The sequence below is a fragment of the Acartia tonsa genome, chromosome 3, assembly GCF_053477335.1.
Source record: "Acartia tonsa isolate MP-2025a chromosome 3, ASM5347733v1, whole genome shotgun sequence".
Lineage (NCBI taxonomy): Eukaryota > Metazoa > Arthropoda > Copepoda > Calanoida > Acartiidae > Acartia > Acartia tonsa.
The window spans coordinates 51,051,571-51,068,621 of NC_137262.1; the positions used below are offsets into that span (position 1 = coordinate 51,051,571).

Sequence of the window (17,051 nt, forward strand, 5' to 3'; positions counted from 1 at the left end):
GGATTCGGAGCCTTACTAGAAAATAATTACTATAATTTGATTGAAAAAATTTATACTTTTTGTTAACATAAATGTTTGTTTTGCTCCATACACTAGTTTGATACACGAGTGAACTTCTGTGGGCAGGTATAGTATGTGTATTTGATTCATAAAAAAAGATTCTCAAGGAAAGTTTTGCAAAAGGACAGTTTTTTTTCTGAAAATGAAATGAATAATAGACTGAACACCCTACCTTTTAATATCAGTGCTAGGCCATTTAGCAGTGTTTATACAGTGTGTTTTTTTTATGAGAACTTTTTTGAAAGCAATTTTACCCCACTTATAGTTATCAGAATTTAATTATTAATGGCTTATTTTCTTCGTTTTTTAAGGCAATTAATAGAACACCAAAAAAATATTTCAGTTTTTATTTAAAAAGTAAAGTAAAATCGAAAATTCAAAACTTAGGTGTCAACATCTAAAAATGGTTTTAGCGCATTTTTATTATGCCTAAATCTTCTACTCTTTGCAAGAAAAAAATTGGATTTTCTGTAGTCGACTTTGGGGGCCAGTACTCCCTCCCTGGTTGAGATATAACCTTCAAACTTTGATATGTTCTAGTACATGTTCCTAATAGTATCTGTATATATTTTTAGCTCTATATTTCAACTTTGAAGTGTTTAGCAGCCATTCTTGGAAAAGGTTGAATATTTGAGCATAAGAAAAATGCGCTAAAACCATTTTTAGATGTTGACACCTAAGTTTTGAATTTTAGAATTTTAAATAAAAACTGAAATATTTTTTTGGTGTTCTATTAATTGCCTTAAAAAACGAAGAAAATAAGCCATTAATCATTAAATTCTGATAACTATAAGTGGGGTAAAATTGCTTTCAAAAAAGTTCTCATAAAAAAAACACACTGTATCTGAGCACTCACTCAGTTATTTAGCTCTGGGACGAGCACTTATTAGGTATCCTATGTAACAGACAGATGGAGAGACAGACTGATAGTGAGACACAAACAATAAAAGAGATCCATAGGAGCGAAAAAAGGAAATTCTGAATTCTTAACCATAATGAACTTTTTATTATTCTCTTTACTTGAAATTTTAGCCATTGCATCGGAAATAATTATCCTTACAGTGATCTAGCAAAGGGTGCTTATCAAATTATAAGTTTTGATACACAGTAATACATTCGTGTACCTTACTAAATACAAAGTAATTCAAAAAGGATTGACAATTTAGACAATTTTGATTTGTTGTATTGACGCTTAATTTTCTTTTGATATGTTTTCTATGCATTATTTAGCATAAAAATAAAATACTTTTAGATTAAAAATGCCCAATTTGTCTGCGATGACTTCAATTATGAGGATTAAAACTGCTAGAGCGATTCCAGCGGCGATACACACAAACAGAAATATGCAGCTCTGAAAATAAACAATGATGAGTGAGTTCAAAAGAAGCGGAGCTTGTTTTGTAATAAAGATAAAAGTTTTTCTCGTATTCATTCGAAAGCTGTTTATAATACGATACGAGAAATAACTATTATGTATTCTTATACTTTTAACTTTTGATATAATTTTACATGATAATAATATATGAAATAATGTTTAGTTAATAATATTTCAGTTTGATTATATATATGACAGCACCTGCAAAAGCTTTAACCCTGCGGGGCCCTATACCCGCAGGGCTCTTATTCCCTTTAATCAACCTATCCTAATCTATAATTAGCATCTACAAAATATTCTTTTGCAAAAATAACATTTGTGCTCCAAATATTATTATAAATGTTATTATAATGAGCAAAAACATTTAGAAAAAATACAATTTAAGTTTTAAAGCAACAAGGTTCTGCTCAAGGCTGGTTCTAGCAACATATTGTCACAGTTAGTTGATTAGTATTTAAGTATTTAAAACATTACAGGGCGACTATGGAACCCACTTCTATAAGTAGGTTCAATAGTACTATGAATAGTCTTGTCTTGTAAGCAAATATTCTCCTAGGATTATATCACAAACATGAGTAGAATCCCTGTAATCCAAAAGTGGATTCAATATCCGCTCTTTTGAGAAGTTATGCTGCTCTATAATTTTTTTGTCCGTCCGTCTTTCTGTAGACAGACTTACTAACATAACTGTAACTCACTGTGTCCGTTTGTCCAAACATAATTATGTTACAAATATTTCCCAAAGCGGTGTCTCTAACCCCCATTCGCTAAAGCAACACTCTTTTACTCCAAAATAAAAGGGGGAGGATACTTTTGTTGTTTACTTATCGTGGTACAAAAATATATTTTGTGTTCAGTATTCCAATCATTTATAGACTTATTTTCAGGAGCATATAAGCACTGTTGGACAATAGTTGTCCTTGGTTTCCATTGAAATGCAATAAATCGAAAACTGGGTCAATTATATTTCTTTTTATTTATTTAAAATAAGTTCTATTTCGAATTGAAACTGTAAGTTCTAAAAGCGCAATTACAAGTTCAGCATATATCCAATGATATTAGTTAGTAGCCAAAATTTTTACACTTTTCTTAAATATCCCAAACTAGGGGGGGGGGGGGTGTAAGCTATAAGGTGGAGAAAAAAAAAGAAAATAATAACCTTTCCAATTTTTTTGGAGGGGGTGCGGTTGAGTTTGACAAACCCCCTTTCAACACCCATTTTTCCAGCAAATTCAGATATATCAGGAAGCGTTTTTTCATTAACTATTAAATTACACAAGTTTTAAAACTTTTTTGGGGGGCATTTTTAAAATTTCATTTTACACTAAAAAGTCGACAATTACGTAAATTACTCAATTTTGACTTCCGTGTTAGTTTTTACTTCTCTTATCCCTGAGATACTTACTCCAAGGCCGAGAACCAAGCTTTGTCCCTGACACTCTTTCATTATGGTACTGATAATTAGACAATTATTAATTTAAAAAATTGTTAAAATTTTTTTAGTTTTAGTTTTAAATTTGTGTTTTTTTAAACATTTACAAGAAGAAACGTAAATCAGTTTGAAAAATCGGGTATAGTCCCTTTCGTGACAACGCACCTTAAGGGGCGATTTTTTATCATTTTTCACAGTAGCTTTTCTCCTATTTCTAGCCCCTGCGGGGTCAATTGTCTAACCCTGACGGGCAATCACCTAACCCAATATAACCTAACCTAAAATAATCTAAAAGCCAATTAAAAAATACGACGAAAAAATGCCACGAAAGAGACTGTTCCCGGAAAATCTTACAAAAATCTTTGCTAAAATTAATGACTTCGCCCTGTAGGCTGTGGGGGATATGTTATTTAAGTGTAAAAGAAAAAGACCAAAGGCGGAAAATTTAAAGGGGGGGGGGGGGAGGGGAGCTTAAACCAATAAGCAAATTCACTAAAAAACAGAGCCCAATCAGTTAAGTTATTACTGAAATCTTAAGCTTCAGATATATAGACAGACTGACAGACATTGTTCTACTTTGTCTTATAGTTAAACCTTAATTTTAAATGTTTACCTTGTACCGTCTTTAGTTATGATGTTGATTACGCCACTCTCATGAAGGGTTGATATTTGGTTTCTATAACACAAAATAATTCATAATTAAACTTGTCATTAAAGTTATTAAAAGCGAAGCTTTTCTATAATTAACTGATTCCTAGGACAACAAAATACATTGTTATAAGCGAGGCATCTCGAAGATGAAGTCCTAAAAATGTAAGTATAACCTTAAACAATATTCTGTATTTAAGCAGTTTTTCAGCAGATTTACAATTTTGTTTCGTTCGAATTTTATACTTTTATATTCTGATTATTAAGTTCTGAAACTAAGTGTTAATGTTCGTCTGTCCTACTGTTTCAGAGCTTCGCTTTTATGGATGTTGTCATCCTTGTTAATATAACTTTAAAGAATTAGAAAATAGGACCATTGCAGTTTTCGCTCTCTCAGGATACTTATCATACAATTTTAGATTGAGGTTTTTTTTACTTCAAACTGTGACTTTTTGGTTACTATAAATTTTCAACCCCAAAAATAGCTATACATATTTAATAGCAGCAAATGTTCAGCATGACCTAACAGACGAACGAACAGCTGGATAAAGTAAGTTATAGATCAGCTTCTCTAAATTAAAGCTTACTTAAACATTTGGGTTAAAGGCGAATCTTTCTGAATATACATTCCAATTTGATTAGCAATCTTTAGAACTGGGTCCTTGGGTACTATCTCGATCAGACATGGATATTTGTCTAAAATTAAATCATTTATTGACAATACCTGCTGAAAATATCATGTAATATGTTTATTCATAATCTTTTCAATTATACAATGTTATATATTCAGGAAAATTAAATTGCTTTGAAGTTAAATATTTATATACATTCTATTCCAAATCTAAAAAATACTACTATTCGATAAAAAGTATGAAGTAGTACATAGTTTTTCAAAAAATTCCATTAGAAAAGTAAATATTTATTCTGCTTGGTTGCAGAGCATTTATATAAGTGTTATTTTCCCTTACTCTTCAAAAAAATCTAGTTGCTTTAACCCCCTAGGTAAAGGTAAAACCAACTTAATTCTTTATAAGGAATACCTAAAAAAACACAAAATCTATTTAGACTTGCATGGTCCGAGTTATCTAGCTTCAGACATGGAAAACTTTACTACTTTATATAAAAGGAATAAAACGCTTACTTTTATACACATACGCCATTTCTCCAGATACAAGGACAACATAATTTTCCTAAAATTATTTTCGATATGATAAATATATGCCTTAAGAAGCCTTTATAAGGTATATTAGAGGGAGGGGGATTTGACCTTCTACTCTCAAAAAGAAAATGTAAAAAAATTAGGTAAGGGTCTATTTTATGGGAGGCTACTAACAAGGGGAAGGGTACCACCACGTTCCCAAGAGAAATCGACGCTAGAAAAAAATTCCCCCTTTAACATTTATTTTACTTTTAAAAAATTTAAAAAAAATAAAATAGGTTATCGGATTCAACTCTCCTCTCCTCACGTGCCCCTAGAGGCCTCTAGTGGGCGTAGCCGATAAAATGTAATAATGTAACAAAATCCATGTTCTACTAAACGAAAGTTTAATTATCTTCGCTTCCCTTTTAGACTTTTAAGAATTAAACGTATTGCTTTTATTTTCATATCTACGGACAATTTCTAATAATCCATGCAAAAAAGACAAGAAAAACACAAATTATAAACCTTTAAAGCTTCAACAATCAATTCTTCAGTTTGTTTGATAACTCCATATTTAGTGCCCTGAATTTTCTCTCTGTAGATATCTTTGTAAAAATCTCCCTGAATAAGAAAATAATCCTTTTAATAAAGTAACATGATGTTTGTGTGTTTGTCTGTGTGTTTGTATTTTTGTACCGAAGGATCTCGCTAACCGCTGAACCAATCGGGTTCTCTTTAACAGGGTAGCTTCTCACAGGTCCCGGGAAGGTTTATAACTATTTTCTTGGAGGGTGGGACACCCCAAACCCCCCCCCCAAAAAAAAATGAAAAATCCCCCCCCCAAATTTTCATCTTTCTTTTTTCTTTTAAAATCTAAAATAAGAAATTGGGTTATTACATTCGACTCTCTTCTCCTCAAGTGCCCCTAGAGGCCTCTAGGGGGCGTAGCCGCTAGTTAGTTATAAAGCGTCAATGATGCGTCGGGAAGGTGTCGGGTTCGAGTCTGGTCCACACCGTGTCTTACTAGAGACGTATCTACTAGGGTTGGGCCGGATATCCGGTCATTTTCAATATCCGGCCGGATACCGGATATTAAAACTATCTGGTTACATGATATCCGGCTGATTTTTGACGCCGGATATCCGGTTATCCGGCCGAATATCGAACGTTGGCCAGATATCCGGCCGGAACCGGATATCCGGCATTAAAAATCTGCCGGATATCCGGTATCCGGCACAAAAAGTATCCGGCCCAACCCTAGTATCTACTTCTGTTATTTCCGGCATGTTACACTAATAGTGAGAGTAGGGTGAATGCTTTGGCCCATAAACAGGCGCAACACATTAACATGCACAGTTAGTTTTTCCAGACAAAGGTCATGCAATCATATGGGTGGTTGTCTCATGTCTGGTGTATCCTTGGGTGTTAGAGTATCGTATCCCATTAATTTTAATATAGTATGTATTACACTAGTCCCAAAAGTTTTATAATAACTTTTCTCGTATTCATTCGAATCCGGTGGATAGGAACCGGTTCTCATCCATACGAAAAAACTATGTCTAGCATCGTATTATATCCAGCTTTCAACGAATATAAAAATGTACAATCATAAGATTTAAACCAGTTTTTTTAGCCGGTGCCTCCGGCACCTCGGGGCTAAAAAAACTAGTTTTAATCTAATAATTGTACATTCTATATCCGCGGAAAGCCGTTTATAATACGATGCGAGAAATAACTATTCTTGTATTCATTCGAATCCGGTGGATAGGAACCGGTTCTCATCCATACGAAAAAACTATGTCTAGCATCATATTATATCCAGCTTTCTACGAATATAGAAATGTACAATCATAAGATTAAAACCAGTTTATAATACGATGCGAGAAAAAACTATTCTTATTCGTTTTACAACTTTTGGGGCCTTGTATTGAATTTTGATTAGTTGGTTAATTAAGTTGAGTGTCCAAACGTTTTAACCTCGGATTTTAATCTACAGAATGGTTTATTTGTGTATCATCATTGGGAATATACTTTAATTCATCGGCCCTTGTCTTATCCCTTTAGGTCCCTGCAATTGTTGATTTAAATACTTACATCTCTAGCATATTCAAACTGGGTAACATAAAAACTTCCTTTTGGAAGAGAGAGCAACATATCAGTGTCTTAAATATAAATATATTAATGTAATTATCAATTTTCTAGTATACATTCGAATCTGATGGATAGGAACCGGTTCTCATCCATACGAAAAAACTATGTCTAGCATCGTATTATATCCAGCTTTCTACGAATATAAAAATGTACAATCATAAGATTAAAACCAGTTTTTTAGCCTGCGCCTTCGGCACCTCAGGGCTTAAAAAACTAGTTTTAATCTCATAATTGTACATTCTATATCCGCGGAAAGCCGTTTATAATACGATGCGAGAAATAACTATTCTAGTATCCTTTGTTATTATCATCAATTCAATTGCTAAAATTAAAACTTTTATACATTAAGGTTATTGCCGTGATCAAAAATAATTGACAGCGTCATAATTTTATAATTTATGACAAAAAAATTAACTTGTAAAGGGTTGAGTATTAAAATATTGAAGATAGGTACCTAAATGCACAAAAATGTGTAACATATTGATTCTTTACATATTTTAAAGCTAATTTTTGGATGTACTGAATTTTAGTTTCCGAAAATGTACCTAGCATCCACGTCTTATCTCAATATTTACTACTAGCTAAAAAAAGCTTTAAACTTCCCAAAAAAATCTAAATTTGAAAAATTAAAATTTGAATGTATAATGTATAAATCGTTTATTATACATTATGTCGCTTTTCCCTTTGACCGGAGTAGCTGAAAATAGCGTTTGCAATAATTGGGTTATCTGTTGTACACATTTTTGCCCTCTTTTAAAATTACAGTGATTTATAAGTGAATTTTATACATATTATTTATAAATATAAAGTTACCCATAATATCTTCAAGTCTTTCAAGTGGCAGTTTGACTTCTTTCCTATTATAAAAAGTTATGTTTCCCCATTTACAATTTATTCGCCAAAAAAATAATTCAGTTTTTTTACGGAATATTTAGATTGTCGAAGTGTAGTTATATATCAAAGTCAACAGCAACTCATTTATCACTACTTTTTTGTTGTTGTAAAAATACGTTAAAGGTTTAAATTTATTATTTAGGAATTATTTTCATGGAAAATACATAATTTTTCAACATGGCTTAAAACTAAAATTAATCCAGCAGAAATTAATCGAATTCAATACTGGAAAAGAATTCAATCAAGAAATGAGTAAAAATATAAGCTTACTTGGTCAATGAGGTGGTGAGTTCAGCATTATATGTTTCCACAGCAAAGTATCCAGTCAATATAAAGGTGAACAGCACAATTTTCCATACATATTTATACCTAAAAATTATTATAGAAAATTTTTAAAATTTTATTATTCAAAATAAACAGTGTATTCAAAGTTTTCCATCCATTTGCGAGTTTCTGTTAGCCGCGTGGCTGAGGTTGGCTTTAATTTGGACTGCTTAGCCCTACAATATTGTCAGGATCTAATCCTTTAGATTTGAATGTCAACAAGGACAATTATGTTTATTAGTGGTAATATTGTTTGAAATTATAAGCGAAATAAATTGTCAACTATTAAGAGGATTAAAAAAGAAGAAAGAGAAAAAAGTAAAAAAATGAAGAGAAAAATAAAGGATAGAAGAAAATATTCTTGTTAAAAATATACTTGTCATCATCTTTCGCGTAGTTTTCTCCTTTTTCACCAATGTTTATTTTTAAAATGTAAGTAATCGGACAACCCTATACAGACAAACACAAAAAACTATAGAGTATCTGCGCTATAAAAAAAACAACAACCTTATTTCTTCCAGCATATAATTATCTTTAGTTGACATAGTTCTGATGGAGAAAGCAATATTATCAGCGGCTATTGCTAATATATTCCACATTGTTAATTCCTGCTTGCAATCCCTGGTTTACATTTCATTTACCTTTTTTCTTTTAATCTTTTTGAAATAATTTTTAAAAAATAATAGACAATTCCCTATTTCCCTACCTTTATTGGAGGACGTTAAACTGTTAGAACTTATTAAGTAAATTTTTTTTTTAAATTGTTTTAAAAATTGCTTAAATGAAGGATTCTTTTTATGGACTTTCTTACATTCTTATGACTTGATTATAGAGATGGTTTGCTTATGATATAAAATTTTGTTGTCCTAGGAATCATTTTTCAGAAGTCAGATGAATAGGATAATTATTGTCGTACGGACTTTCTGGTAACATGTATAGAGTTGCAACGGTTTCTAAATTATACCTTTTTCATGAATTATTATGCAAATTACAATAATTCAGAGCTGGATCTTGAAATCGTTTAGTGGTGCATTGAATCGGGGCGATCCAGTTCACCCCAGTACCGCGCCACTGGGCGCGCTGATGTCCATTCCATTTTGATTTAAAGATTGAAATCTAATAATATCTAGGTGCGCCGAACTGGATCGCCCCGATTCAGCGCACCACTAAACGATTTAAAGATCCAGCTCAGATAAAAGTTAAATGTTCCTAAGGGCAAAAAGTGTGAGAATAAATGTAAACAAAGAAAAGACGACAGCAGACACAAGGTAGGCTCCCCATACATCCTAAATAGAATAATATAAGAATGAAAATATCAAGTAACAGTGGATCCCTTTTTCATGAGGGAGGGAGGGAACACAGTTTTATAATGACGTTTTCTTATTTGTTGGCTTAACAACTTTGAGGACTTTTATTGAATTTTGATTGGTTGGTTCCTTAAGTTTGAGAGTCCAAATGTTTCAGCCACTAATCAAAAGAAGGTTATTTTGTGTAACCTCATTGGAGATGTACAGCAATTTATATCTACATTTTATAATATGGGACATAATAAATTAAAGGACTTCTTTTGCAAAACTGATATTCTGACATTGATTAAACCAAGAACACAAAGTCTTACATTGAAAAGAACAGTAAAGAAAGCCCAGTATTTGTATTCTTCTCCTCCAGCCCCAACTTTCTTTGCCATGAGGATAGTTCGTTGTAACATCATCATCCCACCAAAATCTGCTTTCTATATCAAATGAAATTTTAAAAAGTTTTGTTGGTTGTTAAAGATTTAAACTCCACCCCCAACTCAAAAATTTAAAGGTGACGCCCTTTCATTGTTTATTAAAAGCGAAGCTTTTCTAAAATTAGGGTCGGTCCGTCCGTCCGTACGTCACAGGTCACAGACAGCTCTTTTCGTTAATTTAAACAGGTTAGAATTGTCCTATTGATTCCAAACTTTGCAAGGTGATTCCTGTAGTAGTTAGGTATGATTTAAAAAGCGTAGCAACTCTATAATCGTTTTTTAAGAATGTCCGTTCGTCCATTTTAAACATGTTGATTTTTTAATTTTTTACAACAATTTTTTATGTGATAAAATTATCCGATTAATCTGATTTTGGAATATTGATTCCTAGGACAACAAAGTACAATGTTATTAGCAAAGCATCTCTATAATCAATTCCTAAAAATGTAAGTATGTCCTTAAACAATATCCTGTATTTGAGCAGTTTTTCAACAAATTCACCTACAATTTCTTTCGATTTTATTCATCTATATTCTGATTATTCAGTTATGATACTCTACAAGTGTTAATGTTCGTTTGTCCTACCTTTTCAGAGCTTCGTTTTTAAGGATGTTGTCATCCTTGTTAAAAATACAACTAACTGAACAAACAAATTTAACCTGGGATCTACTAAAGGTATATGTTAAATCCGCCAGGCCAACATCAATTTCTTTTCCCTCCAGCATCCCTATGAGGCCAGTGTGAGTCACCTCGTGCCCATTAAATTTGATGGGTTTCGGCAACTAGAAACATACATTGTATTAGTTGGTTTATATTAAGCAGTTCATGTCTGTCGTTCGTTCATTCGTTCTGTAAGGATAGTCTTGCATAATTTTTATTAAAAGTCCATATGATTCAATCTGCTTTACTTCCATGATTGTCAAATTTCCTCAATTTTTTTATCCACACTTTTAAAACACGTTTCAAAGTGTGGATTAAAGGCTATAAAGCAGAAAATGATTTGCCTAAAAATATTTCAACTGCAAAACAAAATGACAAAGTTATAGATATTTATAAATCTGATTTTCAGTTCACGCCCCTTGAAGCCTATATTTGTCGAAAGATTTTAAAACTATAAAATCAAATGAATTACCAAAGATCCATAACCACCGTCTTTTGAAGGGATAGCTTTATATGTAAAATTCATCTGTCTCTTCATTATCTCAAATAATTTGCCAAATCTCAGGCCAAAACCAGTTGTCTCGTTATAGCTAAACAAAAAATAATTTCATAAAATACATAGAATGCAAAATTGCATATATTGGTTATAAGATTGGCATCCGAAGGGAAAGACCACGTACATAATCTAAAGCCAACAAAAGTCTTGAATTTAGAAATAAGATAAAACTATAACAAGACTACAATGGAGAAATTTAAGTAAATGGAAAAAGTCACTTAAAAATCAGGCATGTGTCGTCATAAAAATGAGTGATTATCCATATCTTTTTCAGGGGTTTTCTTTTCCACTTCTCCTCTCATCTCCCTCATTTTTATGACACCACATGTCTGATTTTTTAGTGTCTGCAAAGGAGAACCGTATTGGTTCAGCAGTTCGCAACACATGGACGGATGAACATTCTGTTACTTTCATAGAAGGATTTATACTTACTCAAGGTATTCTTCATCATAGATATATCCCACTGTCAACTGTAGCCCTTGCAAATCAACCCTAAAATCAAAATTACAAATTAATAAACAGTATGTTGACCAGCAGTTTGCTGCCTACATTATATGAAACTAGCGGATACGCCCCTAGAGACCCCTAGTGACGCTGTATTTTTTCATATCTATGTTTAGTTAAAGTCTCGAAATTTTCGATTTTATTGTGATTTCTCTTGGGTGGGTGATGGTACCCTTCCCCAAAATAGAGTTATAAACCTTCACAGCTACCCTGTTAAGGAGAACCCGATCAGTTTAGCGGTTATCAAGATCCTTCGGTACAAACACACAGACAGACATCCTGTTACTTTATTATTAGGATAGTTGAGTTAAGTCTGATATTTTCTTAAAAGTCTTATAATTTTGTTGAATCTTCTGAATATCGGAGGTTCAATATTTTCTTAAAATCAAATTCATTTCTTTTAAAAATTGAGGTTTTGTTTGTAGTTTAATTTCGATAACTACCAAACCGATTAAAATCTCCAGTTTAAGGAAGGTTCTCATATGTCACGGTACGCTTTTAGGCTATTTTCTGCTGACCTTAATCCGTCTAATGCAGAGCTCCCATATGCTAGGGGCGCAGTCGCTAGTAGCTTTAAAAAGTGAGTACAATGATATTTTTTGTACTATTTTGAGCTTTCAAGTAGCTTTATTATAACACATAATTATTTTATTATATATTTTATAATTATAATTATATATATATTATTTTATTATATTTATTATATACAAGTAACACATTTTTACTTCTAGAAATATTAAGAAACTGTTGAAACAACTTTTTTTAATCACATTGCACATGATTAGATTAAGTTTGACATCGAAACGTAGTACCAATCGCAAACCAATCGCTTATAAATAGATGGTTTGAATTCAAATTTTATGAAAATATTTACCCCGATCCAGATTTTTTACCAGTCAGATCCAGTGGTTTCAAAAACGACACTTTATCAAACGTTGCCTGAATTAAATATCTGCCATGATAAATATTTAACAAGATCTGGGTATAGTCCCTTTCGTGGCAACGCCCCTTAAGGAGTGATTCTTCGAATTTTCACTTTAGCTTTTCTCCTATTTCTAGCTCCTGTGGGGAGCTCTAACCCTGCGGGGCAATCGTCTAACTTAACATAACCTAACCCAACCTAAAATAAAAGCTATTTTGAAAATGCGAAGAATCGCCCCTTAAGGTTCGTTGCCACGAAAGGGACTATATCCGAAGATATTTTTTCAATTGCATGGCTATACTGATTTAATCAACGTTTTACCAATTGCCCAATTCATTATCATTTAAGGATAGCTTCAATTTTTTAAAAAATGTAATAAGTGTACATATTGTAAAATAAGGAATACAAAGATATTCCAATTGTTGTATTCTGGCTATTTTGTTTAGTTTGTATATATATATTAAGGGAAAGATAAATTAATTTTTCATTTCCATTTCCATGTATCCCCATAATATTATGTGTTCTTGTTGATTGGTATATAAACAGAGGCGTATGAAGATGGATGTATCCTCTCCCTAGGGCAAAATTAAAGGGGGGTGTAATTACCCCCCCCCCCCCCCACCTCTACATCCCCCTAAAACAGCCAACGAAGATCCAAAGTAAAAAAATCACTCTTCTAAAATTCAAGGGGGTGTAAAAATGTTTTTTTTTTGCGCTTCTCGCATCAATGTACCACATTTAACCCCCCCCCCCCCCCCCCCGATTTGGGTTTATGCACGCTACTGTGTGTAAATACTTAATCTAACCTTATGGTAGACAGCTTCAAAAATTTCAAACTTTGAGTTAATCAAATATTTCGTGTTGTTATATCCATTTGCCTCAAAACTGAAAAAGAGTTGAACAAGGATGACATCGTCTATGAATAACAAAACACTAAAATCTTTGATGAAAATAGATATTTAGAAAAACAGATATCTAGTGGTCATAAATAAATATTAAAATTATTTGGGAAAATCTTGAAACCTTACATAACTTTCTATATGTTTCAATTAGTTTACTTTTGTAGCATGACAGACGGACAGGTAAAGATAATTGTAGGGTAGCTTTACTACAAAAAAATAGGAATGTATATACATATGTACTCAATAGAAGAAAAGTATTAATTTTTTCTTCAATTGGAAAGATCTACATTTAAGGTACATCAAATAATATCTAGTGGTGTGTCTGTCTAGAGGTTGTACTATTGGGAAATGTAACCTTAGAAAAATAAAACCAAATCCAGAACTTTATTTTTTCTTAAAAATAAAACCAAATTGGTCCAGTGGTTAGCAAGATTTGCAAATACTTACATCTTACTATGAAAAATCCTACCTTAGTGGAATACTTGTGTTGTCTGTAAGGAATATAAATGTTGCATGAGTTGTTTGAATAACACCCTGCAAATATAGACAAAAAATTACATAGTTTAAATTTTACTGACAATTTAATATCATCATAAGTCTATAATGTTAAAATTAAAAAAATATTAACTTCATATATTTAGATAATTAGACTAAAAATAATTTAAAAACTTTGAAATAATTTCTTTTTAAGTTTCAAGCTAATTTTCATTAGAGCCTTGAAACCGATTAATTTCCGCTGGATTAGAACCGATCCTGAGCCATACTGAAAAATCAGATATAGTATTGTATCGTATTGTAGCTTTCCAAACATATTAAAATATAAGATTTTAACCAGTTTTGTTAGCCCCTCAGGCCTAAAAAAAACTATTTATGATTTTATGCTAGTGATTTTTTAGTATGTCTGAGAGCCGGTTCTAATCCAGCAACATGATGGTTTGATATGAGTTACCTTGTCTGGTTCATTACAAATAATTATTGTAGATTCCTTTGGGGGCGTCATTACACTCTAAGGAAAAAATTACAGGTTAAACATTGCCAATGAAGAATTATGAAAGAAATCAAACATTCACATGTCATAGTTTTAATAATTCTTAAATGATATAATGATATTTAAAAGATAAATGCAATGAGAAAGCTATTTTTTTGTCATTTCAGAAGAGCATGAATTTGTTAAGTGTAATTATAATGAATTCTTGAATTTTGTGACTTTTGAATTTTTGTCGTTTGTTTAGGTTTATAATATAGTCGCATTTTACTAATGTAATCCTTAAATCTATCCTTATACATTAAAACCTTCTAATTTGCCGTTTCAACTGTAGATGTCAATGCAATATGCTTATTATTACTCACGAGGCTACACACTGGGACACACAAAAGTCCTAGTAATACTAACAAAACCTGAGCAATCTTGAGGTTGAGACTTTCTGATGTATATAGATCATTTATCATGGACAGTGTTTCATCTGTTGTGTTGCAATCAATCATGTAGATAACTAAGAACAGAGAAGATAAGTCAACACAAGACAAGACAACATGTAACAAGCTTACTCATAATAAGGCACTACATAAGACAAGATATCCTAGCATAGGACAAGACAATACAAGATAACACAAGACAAGACAAGACGACACGTGGTAAGTCATTACAAGACAACGTAAGACAAGACAAGAAAACACAAAAGAAGGTAAAACATGAAAAGACAACACAATACAATACATCACAGTACAAGATAACACAAGACAACACAACACAAGATGATACAAGACAATACAACATGTAACAAGCCAACTCGACATAAGACAATACAAGACAAGTCATCATAACATAAGACAATACAAGACAACACTAGACAAGACAATGCAAGACAACTCAAGTCAGGTCAGGACAACTCAAGTTAGGTCAAGAAAATTCAAGACAAGACAGCTTAAGACAACACAAGACAACACAAGACAATACAAGACATGGCAAAACAAGACAACATAAGAAAGCACAAGACAACTAAATTTGAAACAAGTCAACTTAATAACAAACATGTTAAGGCAACACAAAAAAAGACAAATTCCGGCCCTTGTATGATTTTTTTGATACCTGATTTATAAAGTAAAGCATCAATGGTGCGCAAACTATCAAAATATTTCATCCATTCCTCTGTTGTAAAACCATTAACCTACAAATAATAAATTTAAATCACAAATTTCTTACTATGAATGACTAACTGGGTACCTAAATTCAAAAAGATTATTACAGGAATGAGCAAGCAAACAAGCAAAACAAATCAAAAATGATATTTTGGGGGCAGATAAAAAGGTTGTCAATTTTACAAAGTATTGTTCCCCAACGACAGCTAAAATTGAAGTATAGGTTTGGTGATTTTTTCTCGAATTAATTTTGTTGTTGGTATAAGCTGAGATTATTAATTCTTTTTCTAAAAGTTCTGTATAAGGAAATGACAGTAACAATTTTCAATGCATTCTTATCTGAGTTTAAATGATAACTTTAAAATTAGTTCTTGCTTTAATCATTTTATAAAGGTATTATCAATGAGAGAAGGAATACAAACAATATTTCTTGTTATTTAAATGTAAAATGTACATTATTTCAAGCTTATATATTAAAAATCTGGTTCAAATCAGTTAAAAAGAAAAAAATATTCAAAAAATTAATAATCAATCAGAGAATAGATTTGTTATTCTATGTGATTCTTTGTGGTTTGTGTGATAGAGTATGATTATTGTAATTAAGATAGTATAAGGTACAAACACATTATGTAATTTATAGTACATCAGTGGAATAGTTAATAAATGGATATAAATTACTTGGATTATGCATCAGATTTTTGCCTACTCTAATAAGATTATACTTGCAGCTGGCTAATATAACGCTATATCTCCCGTCCCTCCCCGGGCCCGCTTATGATTTATACCATCCCTTTTCCTCACCACGAAGGAATACATTGACCAATAGCTGATGACTGTATAAGCAACATAAATTGATGACAAATTTCCTCTGTAATAATAACCACGTACTATTTATTTATTAGTTTAACGGGTTTCTTTTAACTATGATAGTATTAGGTACATCATTGCAGTACCTTATAGTACAATAGTAAAGTAGTTTGAAGTCTTTTTACGGTTAAAACATTTTCTAACTTATCCAAGTTAATGTTTGTGTAATGACAAAGCATTAAGTTATATATTACAGTTTTCTGCGGATAGTAAAATTAAAAATCTTATTATTCCAGGTTTGTTGTCGCCAAGGGGTTCAGTATTGCTTTGAACTGTTTTAATTATAAAGTGGAAATAAATTGGATTTTGAAATATACAATTAATTATAACTTAATATTAATTAAAGGTAGAAAAAAATAATAAGAATATTAGATTAGCAATTTAAGAAAGGAAAACTAAGTTCGACCTCCCATCTATATTGTGTGTAGTAACTTTTCCAGTTCACACATTCATAATATTATTTATTACATAAGCTCATGAATCTTTAATTTTGGTGACATAAAATTGTTTTATTTTTGAATAAACAATGATGACAAGTGACATAACAGCGAAGCTTATCAATATACATCTATCAATAATCAAAAGAAGTACAAAATTTTGTATTACAACATACAAGTTTTTCTAACTTAATGATAGAATAAAAACTTTGTTGAAGATTTATTACAGATATAATGTAAAGAATAAACTTCACTGAAAAATTAGAGGCCTCTAGAGACACTTCATGGAATGTGGGAGGGGAAAATT

General features: G+C 31.7%; 3 protein-coding genes across 12 annotated transcripts in view; 1 reads left to right on the forward strand and 2 right to left on the reverse strand.

Moving 5' to 3' along the window:
- Window positions 1–17,051, forward strand: part of LOC145314526 (uncharacterized) — a 330,684-nt gene that overhangs the window by 31,765 nt on the left and 281,868 nt on the right. The window lies entirely within an intron of this gene.
- On the reverse strand, window positions 1,174–8,642 carry LOC145315290 (uncharacterized). Its single transcript, XM_080155312.1, has 10 exons — window positions 8,533–8,642; window positions 7,972–8,070; window positions 7,621–7,664; window positions 6,751–6,818; window positions 5,182–5,277; window positions 4,657–4,705; window positions 4,103–4,211; window positions 3,481–3,543; window positions 2,841–2,889; window positions 1,174–1,411 (listed from the first exon to the last, which is right to left on the reverse strand). The coding sequence occupies exons 1-10, from the start codon at window positions 8,622–8,624 to the stop codon at window positions 1,283–1,285; spliced, it is 798 nt and encodes a 265-aa protein (XP_080011438.1). The 5' UTR covers window positions 8,625–8,642; the 3' UTR covers window positions 1,174–1,282.
- Window positions 9,225–14,301, reverse strand: LOC145312932 (uncharacterized). Its single transcript, XM_080152141.1, has 9 exons — window positions 14,251–14,301; window positions 13,771–13,835; window positions 13,206–13,284; window positions 12,352–12,416; window positions 11,406–11,465; window positions 10,890–11,007; window positions 10,417–10,539; window positions 9,644–9,757; window positions 9,225–9,311 (listed from the first exon to the last, which is right to left on the reverse strand). Exons 1-9 carry the CDS (start codon window positions 14,299–14,301, stop codon window positions 9,225–9,227), a joined length of 762 nt encoding a protein of 253 aa, XP_080008267.1.

Excerpts from the sequence above, each read along its gene's own strand:
- LOC145315290 (XM_080155312.1), bottom strand. The coding sequence starts at position 8,624 with ATGTGGAATATATTAGCAATAGCCGCTGATAATATTGCTTTCTCCATC. Across the intron at positions 6,819-7,620 it reads AAGACTTGAAGATATTATGG|ACACTGATATGTTGCTCTCT; the intron begins GTAACTTTATAT and ends TTTATATTTAAG. Across the intron at positions 3,544-4,102 it reads CCTTTAACCCAAATGTTTAA|AAACCAAATATCAACCCTTC; the intron begins GTAAGCTTTAAT and ends TTTGTGTTATAG.
- LOC145312932 (XM_080152141.1), bottom strand. The coding sequence starts at position 14,301 with ATGACGCCCCCAAAGGAATCTACAATAATTATTTGTAATGAACCAGAC. Across the intron at positions 12,417-13,205 it reads TTGAAGCTGTCTACCATAAG|GCAACGTTTGATAAAGTGTC; the intron begins GTTAGATTAAGT and ends TATTTAATTCAG. Across the intron at positions 9,312-9,643 it reads TCTTTACTGTTCTTTTCAAT|GATGTATGGGGAGCCTACCT; the intron begins GTAAGACTTTGT and ends TATTCTATTTAG.